Consider the following 13,310-nt stretch of genomic DNA (forward strand, 5'->3'; position numbering starts at 1 on the left):
TGTATTGCAACAACTGTTTGAATGGTCCACTGGCTCTCAGTGCCAAGATTTTGATTGGATGTTACATTTCAAGAACCCTCACCCCACACGCCTGTTGAAGGGGTGCTGTGTGTTATATGCATCACTGTTTTTCGTTGGGGTAGTTGTTGCATATGCTAGTTTCAAGTGCTAGTTTTCAAATTATCACGTGTGGCCGACAGTCTGCGATTTTATATTTATTTAGATTGGATTACTCTGGTAACGACAAATGTCACAACACGTTCTAAACTTTAAAAAAAAAAATTTTTTAAAAGTGTTATTATTTTTTATTATTCATAATACAAAAATCAACTTACATTGCTACATCAAACATGTCTAGCAAACCAAACACAGGTATTAACAATGCTCAAACATACAAAAAATATAAATAAAATACAAAAAAGAAACTATTTAAGTGCAATTATATTCACTCTGAAAATATCTTATTATAATGATTCATGAAGATGTTATTCTTTTTGTTATTCACTAGGGTTAGTGTTTTAATAAGATAATTAAATTCAATCAGAAAAATGTGTAATTTTGGTATAGAATTTTGGAATTTTTATTTGTATTTAGCAACAAGAATTTAAAAAATGAACAATTTCAGTGGTTTTGTTATCATTGCAATAGTAACATATTATATATGTTATGTTAAAATTATAGGCAGTGTTCATAATGGTAAATAAGTACTTTGCAAGGTTTTCCCAAAATTCGGACACAAATTTACATTCAAAGAACAAGTGAGACAGATTCTCACCTTCTTTTTCACAGAAAACGCAGATATCATCAATAGCCACAAATTTGGACATCATAGAATTACATGGATATATCTTATGCAAAATGTTGAAGTGCACTTCCTTAACTTTGTTTGGTATACAGTATTTGTAAGGTCTTAACCATGCATTTTTCCAGACAATGTCAGGAATAAGCACGTTCCAGAAAAACTTTCCTCTCGGTGTAAGTTGGTTTGAATGAAGAATTTGTCTTATATATTTATTACAACAAGTTTTCTCAAGTAAGCCCACGCCTTTCAATCTGAGTTCTGGATAAACTTTGATCATTCCCAAAATTAAGATTACTTTTCATAAGTGTAGTTAGACCACTGGGAACGGCTTTGATCACAGAAATAAACTCTCTGAAAGGTATTGGAAACTTTTTCAATGTTATAAATTGTTCATATGTGAGAATATTACCCTTGTTGTCGAAAATATCAAGAACAAAGTCAATATCTCTCATGCCAGCTGGGGTAGAACAATGACTTATTCCTTACAGTTATGTCTGAATTATTCCGCAAAAGAGCTTTATGAGGGGAAAAATTGTGCAGGAAACATATTTTCCAGGCCAGTAAAGCTTGTTGGTGAAACCTAGCCAATTTAGCAGGTAATCTTTCAGGAATATAATTACATTTCAGTAAAAATTGAAGACCTCCCAATTTATTAAAAACACTATTTGGAATGAAATACCATATTGAATCAGTATCGAGCAAACATTTTTTCAACCAGTTTATCTTCAAAGTGTTATTTATGTCAACAAAGTCCAACACTTCTAGACCGCCTTCAGCTCTTTTGTTAGAAAGGACATATTTTTTTAGTTTGTGAGACTTATTTTTCCAGATGAAGTCAAGAAAGGTCTTCTTGATCTCTTTACAAGTAGCTGGATTTACACATAACGATAATGAGGGGTACACACCTAGGATAGGATAAAGTAATCCTTCTCACCCCCCCCCCCCCTTAAAAGATTTAGATGCACTATTGTAAAGTGGCTATTCCACTGGATGTCTTAAGGTGAACGCACCAATTTGTAAGTCGCTCTGGATAAGTCGCTCTTCATCTACACTGATTGAAGTGGATTTCACAAGTGACATCAATAAGGGATCATAGCTTTCACATGGATTCACCTGGTCAATCTATGTCATAGAAAGAGCAGGTGTTCTTAATGGTTTGGGTATTTTGTGTATGTTCTCAATTAAAAATTATACCAGTAGACAATGTATATGAGGCTAACAGATTTTGTACATCCCTTTGAAGTGATGACATATAACATTGTTTAGTGCAAATCCAACCCTTGTTATTTAGGTACAGTATGAAAATAAGGGTGACAATTAACCTGCAGGAGATGAGCGTTACAGTTAACATTTTATGAAGTTGATTTAAATGTATTTGTTTAATTTTAGCAATGTTGGTTGCAAAATGATTTTTTAGTTATTCCCACGGACAGACAGTACATGGGTGCTCTATAAATCACTAGCGACTGCGCTAACACAGTTGACCTTTTAGGTCAATAATAATATGCTGTTTTTATATAAAAAAAATGGTTGGCTTTATAATCGTGAGAGAAATGTAACTACTGTAGCTATTAGCTAGTTAGTTATACCTAGGTAACGTACAAGGTTAGCTGACTTTTCTATACACAAACCTCATTGTGACCAGATACTTTTTGTCCTTCGTGCTAGCCTTTACAGTCAAATATCACTTCAGAAATATCAACATAAAAATATTGATATGGCCAGCATTGTAGACCATTTCTCCCTTCTTGCTACAGCTATAGCTCATCTCGAAACATTATAAATGCTTTGAAAACCAACATGCTGCAAACACTGAAAGGTTTTGTCACCAGTGCTTGTTTTGTTGAAATGTTTTGTGCTCACGCACTAATCTGGTGAGCACCTTTGGAGATCTGACCAAGCAAGCGTTTTAGGGAAGCATGTTTCACGACGAGGCTAGTAAGAACCTAACTATTCCGAAACTTCTATTAGATCAAGCCTCACGTACCAAATGAGCAATTATATTCTTTGTTGACCAGATTTGACACTCATTGACTTCTGTAAAAAAAAAAATCACTTTGTGGGCTTATTTTCGTGGGCAGATTTTAGCCGGAGTAAACCCTCTCACTGCCTCTTCCTCTCAGGTCAGTTTAGCTATATCGCCAATTTCTCAGCCTCTGAGTATCACAGAAACACAACACTTTCAATGAATAACAGAACAAAGTTTATGACAAGTTGCTGTGGATGAAATTGATCAAAATAACTTTTAAAAACATATATTTTTAAACATCAAATGTAACTACAAATGTGTGAACATTGAAAAAATACATTTTTGATTATTTTCATTATGAATATTTATTATTAAAAAAACATTGGAGATGGGGAATTTAAACCTTTTGCTTGTGTTACAAGAGATTCATAAAATGAAAAGTGCTACTGCTTGACAGACAGTCATTACCAATTTGGAGCTTTCAAATATATAAATATGTTGCCGCTTTTAGGGTTCATAAGACAGTAAGTCTGGGTGGATTAGGGAGACGACCGAGGTAGTTACACATCTCTTTGTAGCAACTCATAGCTAATTGTAAGAGCAACGGGATGTCAGAATAAACAGAGAACGTGAATAGTATGGCACCATAATACGATGCCCTATGTAGCAAATACTGTACAGTATGTTACAGCTCCCTATATGTATTGTAGACACTACTAATAGGCCTATTGGTATTATTTCTGTGATCTAAGTAGGATGGTTTTTCGGGCAGATGGCAGTTTGCAATCTAGGGCAAGGAACCTCTCATCTCTCACACAGTTGTATACCATTTAAAGGACCAGAACCAATAATGGGAAACTATTGCTCACTGTAGTCTAAATCAACATTAACTATTTCAAAAGTTGCCTTGCAGGATAAAGAGATGAGATCAAATGATCAAACCTGTCTATGAGACAAATCTGCACAGGCATTATACAATTTCTCCTGCACCATAGAAAACAAATTATGTTTAGCCTTGTGATTAATTAGACAATGTTCAGGGTGTAAACAAAAACAAGGTTATTTACGGTGTCCTACTAATAACTCAAAACTACTCAAAACAACCCCAAAATACCCGAACAACCCATTTACCATTTCCATATTTAGCAATGAAAGTGGTGAAGGAACGATGGGATTTTTCTACGGCGCCAGGCTCCACATGTTAACACTTTATTTTAAGGGCAGGTGTGGTTTCATGTCAATATCCAATAACAATGACCACAGTTGGAGTATTTTGAGAGGTCAGTTTTAAAGTAGTTATCACCTCTTAAACCGCAATGTGGGCTTACTTGTTATTTATCTACAATTGTTTACATTTTGGGATTTGGGACTGAACTCACTTTCTATAATTCTTTAGATTTTCTGCTTTTTCCCATGGCTGTCTTTCAGAAACAAGTTTCCTGTTGGGGAATGCCCAGATAGTGGAATGGCCAGTAGTATACAGTAATGACGGGTTTTGTAAGCTGTCGGGGTACCACAGGGCAGAAGTCATGCAAAGGAGCAGCACATGCAGGTAAGAACTGGGCCTCTGTCCCTGTCCTGTCATTCATTAATTTCCACTGTTCACAGAAGCGTAACACATCCACTGACGGTTTACACATGCATGTAATGTGAGTTGACAGTGGGAAAAGGACTCTAGCAGGTCCAGACACAGTCCAGTTTTAGTACACACACAAGGTATATGTAGAATATCCAACTGCTCTGTGATCACATGAAAAAAAACAGTTGAATAAGAAATTAATTATAACCCATCTGCTGCAAGGTTTTATACTTTGATTTATTTGATACATAAAGCATTCATATAGGCTTCGTAAGCACTGCATAAATCACAAATCATCTATAACCTTATTTCATGCTCTATAAAAGATGAATAAATGTAAACAGATAAATGTATGGGTATGTCACTACATCTATGTAGTGCTTATATTCCTGACCCCTTCCACACATGCTTTTCTTTTCATTTTTTATGTTTACAAATCTGTAAACAAATACACAGTGTACAAAACATTAGGAACACCTTCCTAATATTGAGTTTCACCCCCCTCCCACATTTTTCCTTCAGAACAGCCTCAATTTGTTGGGGCCATGGACTCTACAAGGTGTCGAAAGCATTCCACAGGGATGCTGGCCTATGTTGACTCCAATGCTACACACAGTTGTTTCAAGATGGCTGGATGTCCTTTGGGTGGTGGACCATTCTTGATACACACGGGAAACTGATGACCGTGAAAAACCCAGCAGCGTTGCAGTTCTTGACACACTCAAACCAGTGCGCCTGGCACCTACTACCATACCCCGTTCAAAGACACTTACATTTTTTTATCTTGCCCATTCACCCTTTGAATGGCACACACATGTCTCAATTGTCTCAAGGCTTAAAAATCCTTTAACCTGTCTCCTCCCCTTCAGCTACACTGATTGAAGTGGATTTAACCAGTGACATCAATAAGGGACCATAGCTTTCACCTGAAATCGCCGGGTCAGTCTGTCATGGAAAGAGCAGATGTTTCTAATGTTTTGTACGCTCAGTGTATGGAACATTTTTACTGACAATGCTGAATAATTTCCTCTGTGGATAATACTTGATAATGCGTAATGCAAATTGTGCAGTTATAAGCTGCTGTTGTTTTAACACTTTGTGTTTCCCTCTCAAGTAACTCATGAAACAGTAATGGTAATTGCATCTCGGTCTGTACTTGGTGGAATGTTCAGTATAGATTATACTATACAAATAAGGTTTCTCTGCTCCAGTCCTGGGGGCCCTGTATACAGGATTTAATATTAACAAATCAATACGATTAAGAAGGCTCAATTGCATGGCCGAAACAGCTGGCTTGTCCTTGTATATAAGGATTGGCAATTTAACAGTCTAACATCAGCCTGCTTGTGCTGAGGTGGGAGGGAGGCGTTATTCATACTGTATAAATAGTAACTTTAATGGATTATAAACTGTTGGAGAGGAAATGGTGAGATATCTTTGACGTGATACATTCTCGATTGAAAGTATTTTAATTAGGGTGTCCTGCACACTTGTAATGCCCAAAGGAGTGGGATTTGCTGTCATGCAGGAGATGGAGTGTTAAATTGTCCCCATAAAATTTACAACACCCCTCCCTCCTCATTTTCGCCATGTCTTTATGTCAATGCATGCTCACAGAACCAAATAGATACTTTGACACACAGCAAGAGTGCTTACGTTTCTTTACTGAAGCTGGGCACACTGAACTTGCAGACACTGACAGTACTGAGGCTTCTGAAAATAACCCCCACTTGCTGCACACTGCCCTTCCTAAGAAATAGACAGACAAAGATACAAAAGCTGTTGCTATGGGGATATCTTCCATAAAAATACTTTTATTTTTCACCTGATAATGATCAGTGTAACCAGAATGATAGGAGATAAAAGTTGGAGAGGATGGGAGGGATTGACGGAAGTGGCTTTAATTGGTAGACTTAGGCCTAGATCAGATCAGTGTTAACCGGCGGTAATTGACAATCGCATAGCATATGATTGTTTTTTTTCTTTAGGCGATGTCGGAGGTTTAACACGTTGGAGCTGTCAAATTGGTGAGCGGCTCTTGTGGTCATTGTCACGAAACCCCACCCATCCTTATATCCCACCCGTGTTGTACAGTGCCTTCAGAAAGTATTCATATCCCTTGACTTTTTCCACATTTTGTTGTGTTACAGCCTGAATTTAGCCTGAAAGTAGATTAAATTGTGATTGTGTGCCACTGATCTACACAGAATAACCCACATTTTTTTAAAAAATTAATACAAAATTGAAAGCTGAAATGTCTTTAGTCAATAAGTATTCAACACTATTGTGTTGGCAAGCCTAAATATGCTCAGTAAAAATGTGCTTAACAAGCCACATAATTAGTTGCATGGACTCACTCTGTGTGCAAATATAGTGGTTAACATGATTTTTTAATGATTACCCGTCTCTGTATCCCACACATATACAATTACCTGTAAGATCCCTCAGTCTAGTAGTGAATTTCAAGTACAGATTCAACCACAAAGACCAGGGAGGTTTTCCAATGCCTCGCAAAGAAGGGCACCTATCGGTAGATGGGTGGGTCAAAGCAGACACTGAATATCCCTTTGAGCACGGTGAAGTTATTACTTATGCTTTGGATGGTGTATCAATACAACCAGTCACTACAAAGATACAGCCGTCCTTCCTAACACAGTTGTCGGAGAGGAAGGAAACTGCTCAGGGATTTCACCATGAGGCCAACGGGTGACTTTTAAACAGTTACAGTGTTTAATGGCTGATAAAAATAAACTGAGGATGGATCAACAACATCTTAGTTACTACACAATACTAACCTAATTGACAGAGTGAAAAGAAGTCTGTACAGAATACAAATATTTCAAAACATGCATCCTGTTTGCAGTAAGGCACTAAAGTAATACTATTTAAAAAATGTGTCAAAGAAATTCACTTTTTGTCCTGAATACAAAGCGTTATGTTTGAACGTAAATCCAGCACAACACATCACTGAGTACCACTCTCCATATTTTCAAGCATGGTGGTGGCTGCATCATGTTATGGGTATGCATGTCATCGGCAAGGACTAGATAGTTTTTTGGAGGGGATAAAAATAAATGGAATAGAACTGAGCACAGACTAAATCCTAGAGGAAAACCTGGTTTAGTCTGCTTTCCAACAGACACCTTTCAGCAGGAAAATAACATATAACTGAAGGCCAAATATACACTGGAGTTGCTTACCAAGATGACATTGAATGTTCCTGAGTGGCCTGCTGAAACTAAGTGGTAAGACTTGAACATGTCTGTCTAGCAATGATCAAAAACCAACTTGACAGAGCTTGAAGAGTTTAAAAAAGAATAATGGGCAAATATTGTATAAGGTGTGCAAAACTCTGAGACTTGCCCAAAAAGACAAAGGGGATTCTAACATGTATTGACTCAGGTGGTTGAATACTTATCTAATCAAGATATATATTAGTGTTTTATTTTTCATTAAAAACATTTTTTTTTAGCATTTGTCTTCCACTTTAACAAAGTATTTTGTGTATATCGTAAAAAAAAAGAGACAATTTAAATCAATTTTAATCCCAATAACAACAAAATGTGGAAAAAGTCAAGAGGTGTGAATTCTTTCTGAAGGCACTAAGTTCAGAACGAGAAAGTGTAGGCTATATAGAAAAAAATACACTAACATTCTAAATCATCAAACAACATAATAAGGATTCATATAAGCCTAATCGAGGTGTTGCCTTGTGGTTTGAGGTTAAGACCATCTTCAACATTAGACATCTAACTCATCCAGAACGCCGCAGCCCGTCTGGTGTTCAACCTTCCCAAGTTCTCTCACGTCACCCCGCTCCTCCGCTCTCTCCACTGGCTTCCAGTTGAAGCTCGCATCCGCTACAAGACCATGGTGCTTGCCTACGGAGCTGTGAGGGGAACGGCACCTCAGTACCTCCAGGCTCTGATCAGGCCCTACACCCAAACAAGGGCACTGCGTTCATCCACCTCTGGCCTGCTCGCCTCCCTACCACTGAGGAAGTACAGTTCCCGCGCAGCCCAGTCAAAACTGTTCGCTGCTCTGGCCCCCCAATGGTGGAACAAACTCCCTCACGACGCCAGGACAGCGGAGTCAATCACCACCTTCCGGAGACACCTGAAACCCCACCTCTTTCAGGAATACCTAGGATAGGATAAAGTAATCCTTCTCACCCCCCTTAAAAGCTTTAGATGCACTATTGTAAAGTGGCTGTTCCACTGGATGTCTTAAGGTGAACGCACCAATTTGTAAGTCGCTCTGGATAAGAGCGTCTGCTAAATGACTTAAATGTAAATGTAAATGTAACATCTTCAGCTCCTCAATTTAAACACACTTTAATCTATTTTTTTTCTGGGCCAGGTAGACAGTCTCTTGTTGGGGTAAACCTTCACCCTCTTGGCCCAAGCAAAAGGAAAACATATTTGGTTTCACCACGGTCAAAAAAATATGCGATAGTCTGTCTGAATGTTTTGGGAACTTTTGAACAATGTTCTGTGCACCCTTAAACTAACATTGTGTGATGATGTGTATAACTGGACACATCCACCGCAGGCAGGGAGCAGCAAAGGGTCATCCACAGAGCAGGTTAGGGTTTGATCAGGGGTACAATGGCAATAGTTTACATGGAGAAAATATTCTGATTTAGGCTTACCACAGGATGTTTAGAATTTGAATTTAATCTTGCAATCAAAATTTGAAATATTGAATCCCGATATAGAGTGATACAACTGCCAACATTTAGGAAATGCAACTCAAACACTCAAAGCACAGCTTTTAAAAGGGTCATCACTCTGATGTTGCATCAATGTTCCATGTTCATCCACAGTTCACCTAGGGTTGGGAGGTTATTGTGTTGTCAGCCCTCTCTTGTTTACTCAGGCCTCTCTTTTGTTCGACACAAACACCGTATCAATAGGATTTGACAGTCAACGTCATCACGTTCCCATGAGAAAAATTACAGTTCAGTGAGTGATAAAATGGTGTCTGTTGTGTGAATGTTTATGCCACATAGGTTTGCACGACTAACCCTCTCTCTTTTGTGTTCCCCATCTGCCTTTCAAACGAACCCTACCTACCATGCCTTTTTGACCCTCTCCTTCTTTGGCTCCCACAGTTTCATGTATGGGGACCTGACAGACAAGAACACAATAGATGAAGTCAGGCAGACCTTTGATAACTATGAATCACATTGCTTTGAAGTGCTGCTCTATAAGAAGAACAGTGAGTATAAAGATGTCACTAACTATCCTTGTCAATTTAGCTTAGGGGTTTACCCCTGTAAGGATGGGGTCAAAGTGCCTACTGTTTTTAGAAACGTTTTATTACTGAAGTTCCCTCTGGGGAAAATCACGTTATTCTACAGTATTCTATTCTCACTGACATTATATGATTTTACACTTAAAGGTGCTTTATGCAACAATTCCACCTGCAATATTCCTAAGTATCAATGGTATGTATATATGTAGAAGTAAAGGGATACAAAATTGGTAGCAATCTATTCTATGACATAGAAATAATCAGATATTAACTTGGTAAAATTGTAATTGCACTATTTGTTTTACCTTTATTTATTTAACTATATATATACTATATATACTCAGCAAAAAAAGAAACGTCCTCTCACTGTCAGCTGCATTTATTTTCAGCAATCTTAACATGTGTAAATATTTTTATGAACATAACAAGATTCAACAATTGAGACATAAACTGAACAAGTTCCAAAGACATGTGACTAACAGAAATGGAATAATGTGTCCTGGAACAAAGGGGGATCAAAATCCAAAGTAACAGTCAGTATCTTGTGTGGCCACCAGCTGCATTAAGTGCTGCAGTGCATCTCCTCCTCATGGACTGCACCAGATTTGCCAGTTCTTGCTGTGAGATGTTACCCCACTCTTCCACCAAGGCACCTGCAAGTTCCCAGACATTTCTGGGGGGAATGGCCCTAGCCCTCACCTTCTGATCCAACAGGTCCCAGACGTGCTCAATGGGATTGAGATCCGAGCTCTTCGCTGGCCATCACCCCTGGTGAGACAAAACCGTGACTCGTCAGTGAAGAGCACTTTTTGCCAGCCCTGCCTGGTCCAGTGACGGTGGGTTTGTGCCGATAGGCGACTTTGTTGTTGGTGATATCTGGTGAGGACCTGCCTTACAACAGGCCTACAAGCCTTCAGTCCAGCCTCTCTCAGCCTGTTGCGCGCAGTCTGAGCACTGATGGAGGGATTGCGCGTTCCTGGTATAACTCTGCAGTTGTTGTTGCCATCCTGTAACTGTCCCGCAGGTGTGATGTACGGATGTACCAATCCTGTGCAGGTGTTGTTACACATGGTCTGCCACTCCGAGGACGATCAGCTGTCCGTCCTGTCTCCCTGTAGCGCTGTCTTAGGCGTTTCAGAGTGCGGACATTGCAATTTATTGCCCTGGCCACATCTGCAGTCCTCATGCCTCCTTGCAGCATGCCTAAGGCAATTTCACGCAGATGAGCAGAGACACTGGGCATCTTTCTTTCTGTGTTTTTCAGAGTCAGTAGAAACGTCTCTTTAGTGTCCTAAGTTTTCATAACTGTGCCCTTAATTGCCTACCGTCTGTAAGCTGTTAGTGTCTTAATAAAAGTTCCATGTTCATTAATTGTTTATGGTTCATTGAACAAGCATGGGAAACAGTGTTTAAACCCTTTACAATGAAGATCTGTGAAGTTATTTGGATTTTTACGAATTAGCTTTGAAAGACAGGGTCCTGAAAAATGGACCTTTCTTTTTTTGCTGAGTTTATGAACAAAACACTTTGTTTCTTTGGTATTCATTGGGATCTATTGCAATAAGCCCCAATAGGCTCCATTTAGTACCAGGTACAGATGTAGGATCTTAATTTGATCACCCTGTTGTAGGATAACTTTTGTGCAATGCAGGATTTTTTTTAACTTGTAGTGTATTAGGTTTTAAAAAGCTTCTGAAGTTTAATTTCCACTTAGAAATTTCAGAATTGATTTCCCCTTATGAAAAATGTATGAACCACGACAAAAAATGTCCACATAATTATAGTCCACATAATAATTTTCTGTTGCTGCAGGTTTATATTCCTGCTGTAGTAAACTGGCTCAAATTAAGAGCCTACATCTGTAGTTACCATTTGTGTTTAAATAGAAAGAAGTACCAGAGATGACCTAATGATACCACATATTTTCCTCTTATGTAGCCTTTTACACTCCTTCCTTGGTTCCCTTCTCCTCTTTTACCCTGCAGGGACACCCATATGGCTCTACATGCAGGTGGCTCCCATCAGGAACGAGAACGACAAGGTGGTTCTGTTCCTGTGTACCTTCAAAGACATAACTGTCTTCAAGCAGCCTATTGAGGACGAATCCACCAAGGGTGAGAGACCTAATATTAATTAAGTAAAAAGCCTGAACAAAGTATATTGTGTTCCCACGTGACCTAATGAAGGCTATTGCAGCCGTAAAGTTGTCTAGTGTGTTGTGGATGACATCCAAGCAGCTCTGGTATACTGTGTGTGGGCTTTCTTTATGTATTCAAAGAATCTATTATTGGCCCAGGACCTGTTTGAGGATTTGGGATGTGTATACGACTCGCACATCCTTTAAGAGTTTGTTACCTGTCAACTAATAGAACATGCTGTTGTCCCTTGTTCAGTAGGTGGTTGCTTGGATGTTTATTTTTTTGTGTTCTGGTGGTTCTGTAAAGTGGGGCTTTGTATCCGGGTCTGAAGTTTGCGTTGGTCATGGATTGGGTGAGAGGTGTCGTTAGTTATGCTGTAAGGCTTTGCACGTTGCCCTTATTTGGGAAGGGATGTCCTGGCATCTTACAAGCCACAGATGTTTTTAACTAATCACTACAAAGTTGATAGCAGAGGGCTTCTTGGAGATCAGATGTTATGCACTTGAGGCCACAAACTTCAGCAGAAGATGAGTGTTGCAAGAGAGATAAGCTGCCTGCTTATGTCTGGCCCTGGTTCTTTCTATAGAATGGAAGACTGAGTAACAGGGCTCTCCTCTGGTATACGTGATTTATGTGCAGTGTGAGATCTCTTCCTTCACCCACCTTCCTCTCTCTTGTTGGTCTCTCTTGCTAGCAGCAACATTAAACTGTGTAGTTTGTATATCAACAGAGAGCTGTGATCAAAATATATAAGGTGTTTCATTTGAGAGAAACCAACTGGTGATTTAAAAAGACAAAGATAAGTTTCTAATTTGCCTTGTGACTTGAGGTTTAGACCATCTCAAACATTGCAGACATCTTCAGTTCCTCATCTTAAACACACTTTTATATTTCTTCTGGGCCAGGTAGACCACCTCTTGCTGAGGCTACCCTTTACCCTCTTGGCCCAAGCAAAAGGAAAACATATTTGGCTTCATCACGGTCAAAGGATATGCGATAGTCTGTTTGAATGTTTTGGGAACTTTTGAAGAACAACAAAATAGCTTTTTGTGAACATTCTTGCACCATCAAGGGAATGTTCTGAGCACCCTAAAACATTGTTTGATGATGCGTAAAACTGGACAGATTTTATGTTTATACTGATACTTTTTGGCAATGTTCTTACACCTTTGCTGCCAATCTAATGAAATGTTCTGGAAACATTCACATAAGCATATTTAGTTTACATGTCATACTGTAGCTACATGTGACATGGCCACACACTGTACTTATTGGCCCAGATGTTGTTTGTCTGAATAGATGGATGTGTGTGTCTCCCCCTGGGTCCACACCGACACATCCCTGGGGATCATGTGCAGCAGTGTGACTAAGTATGTAATGGCAAGCAGATGGCAAGGACAACTCACTTCATATTTGATGGAGTGACAGATGCAACTGCTTATGTCCATCACAAAAGGAATGCTCATTCATTTCACAGCCAACTGGACCTCATTCTGTTAATTATGTGGACAAATAGCGTACACCAACTGTCAGGATGACTGAATGTTAAGTAACACGCATTTTCAT

The 13,310-nt window shown here is 38.9% G+C and overlaps 1 protein-coding gene across 1 annotated transcript in view; it reads left to right on the top strand.

Annotated features, from left to right (window-relative positions):
* Positions 1-350: 350 nt before the first annotated feature.
* The window catches only part of LOC115107856 (potassium voltage-gated channel subfamily H member 5-like), a 90,339-nt gene continuing 77,379 nt past the window's right edge, over positions 351-13,310 (top strand). Inside the window, exons 1-4 of the mRNA XM_065008487.1 lie at positions 351-372; positions 4,200-4,323; positions 9,464-9,570; positions 11,592-11,720. Coding sequence (XP_064864559.1) covers positions 351-372; positions 4,200-4,323; positions 9,464-9,570; positions 11,592-11,720 — 382 coding nt within the window. The remainder of the gene's footprint in view (positions 373-4,199; positions 4,324-9,463; positions 9,571-11,591; positions 11,721-13,310) is intronic.

This window comes from Oncorhynchus nerka, linkage group LG24 (genome assembly GCF_034236695.1).
Source record: "Oncorhynchus nerka isolate Pitt River linkage group LG24, Oner_Uvic_2.0, whole genome shotgun sequence".
Lineage (NCBI taxonomy): Eukaryota > Metazoa > Chordata > Actinopteri > Salmoniformes > Salmonidae > Oncorhynchus > Oncorhynchus nerka.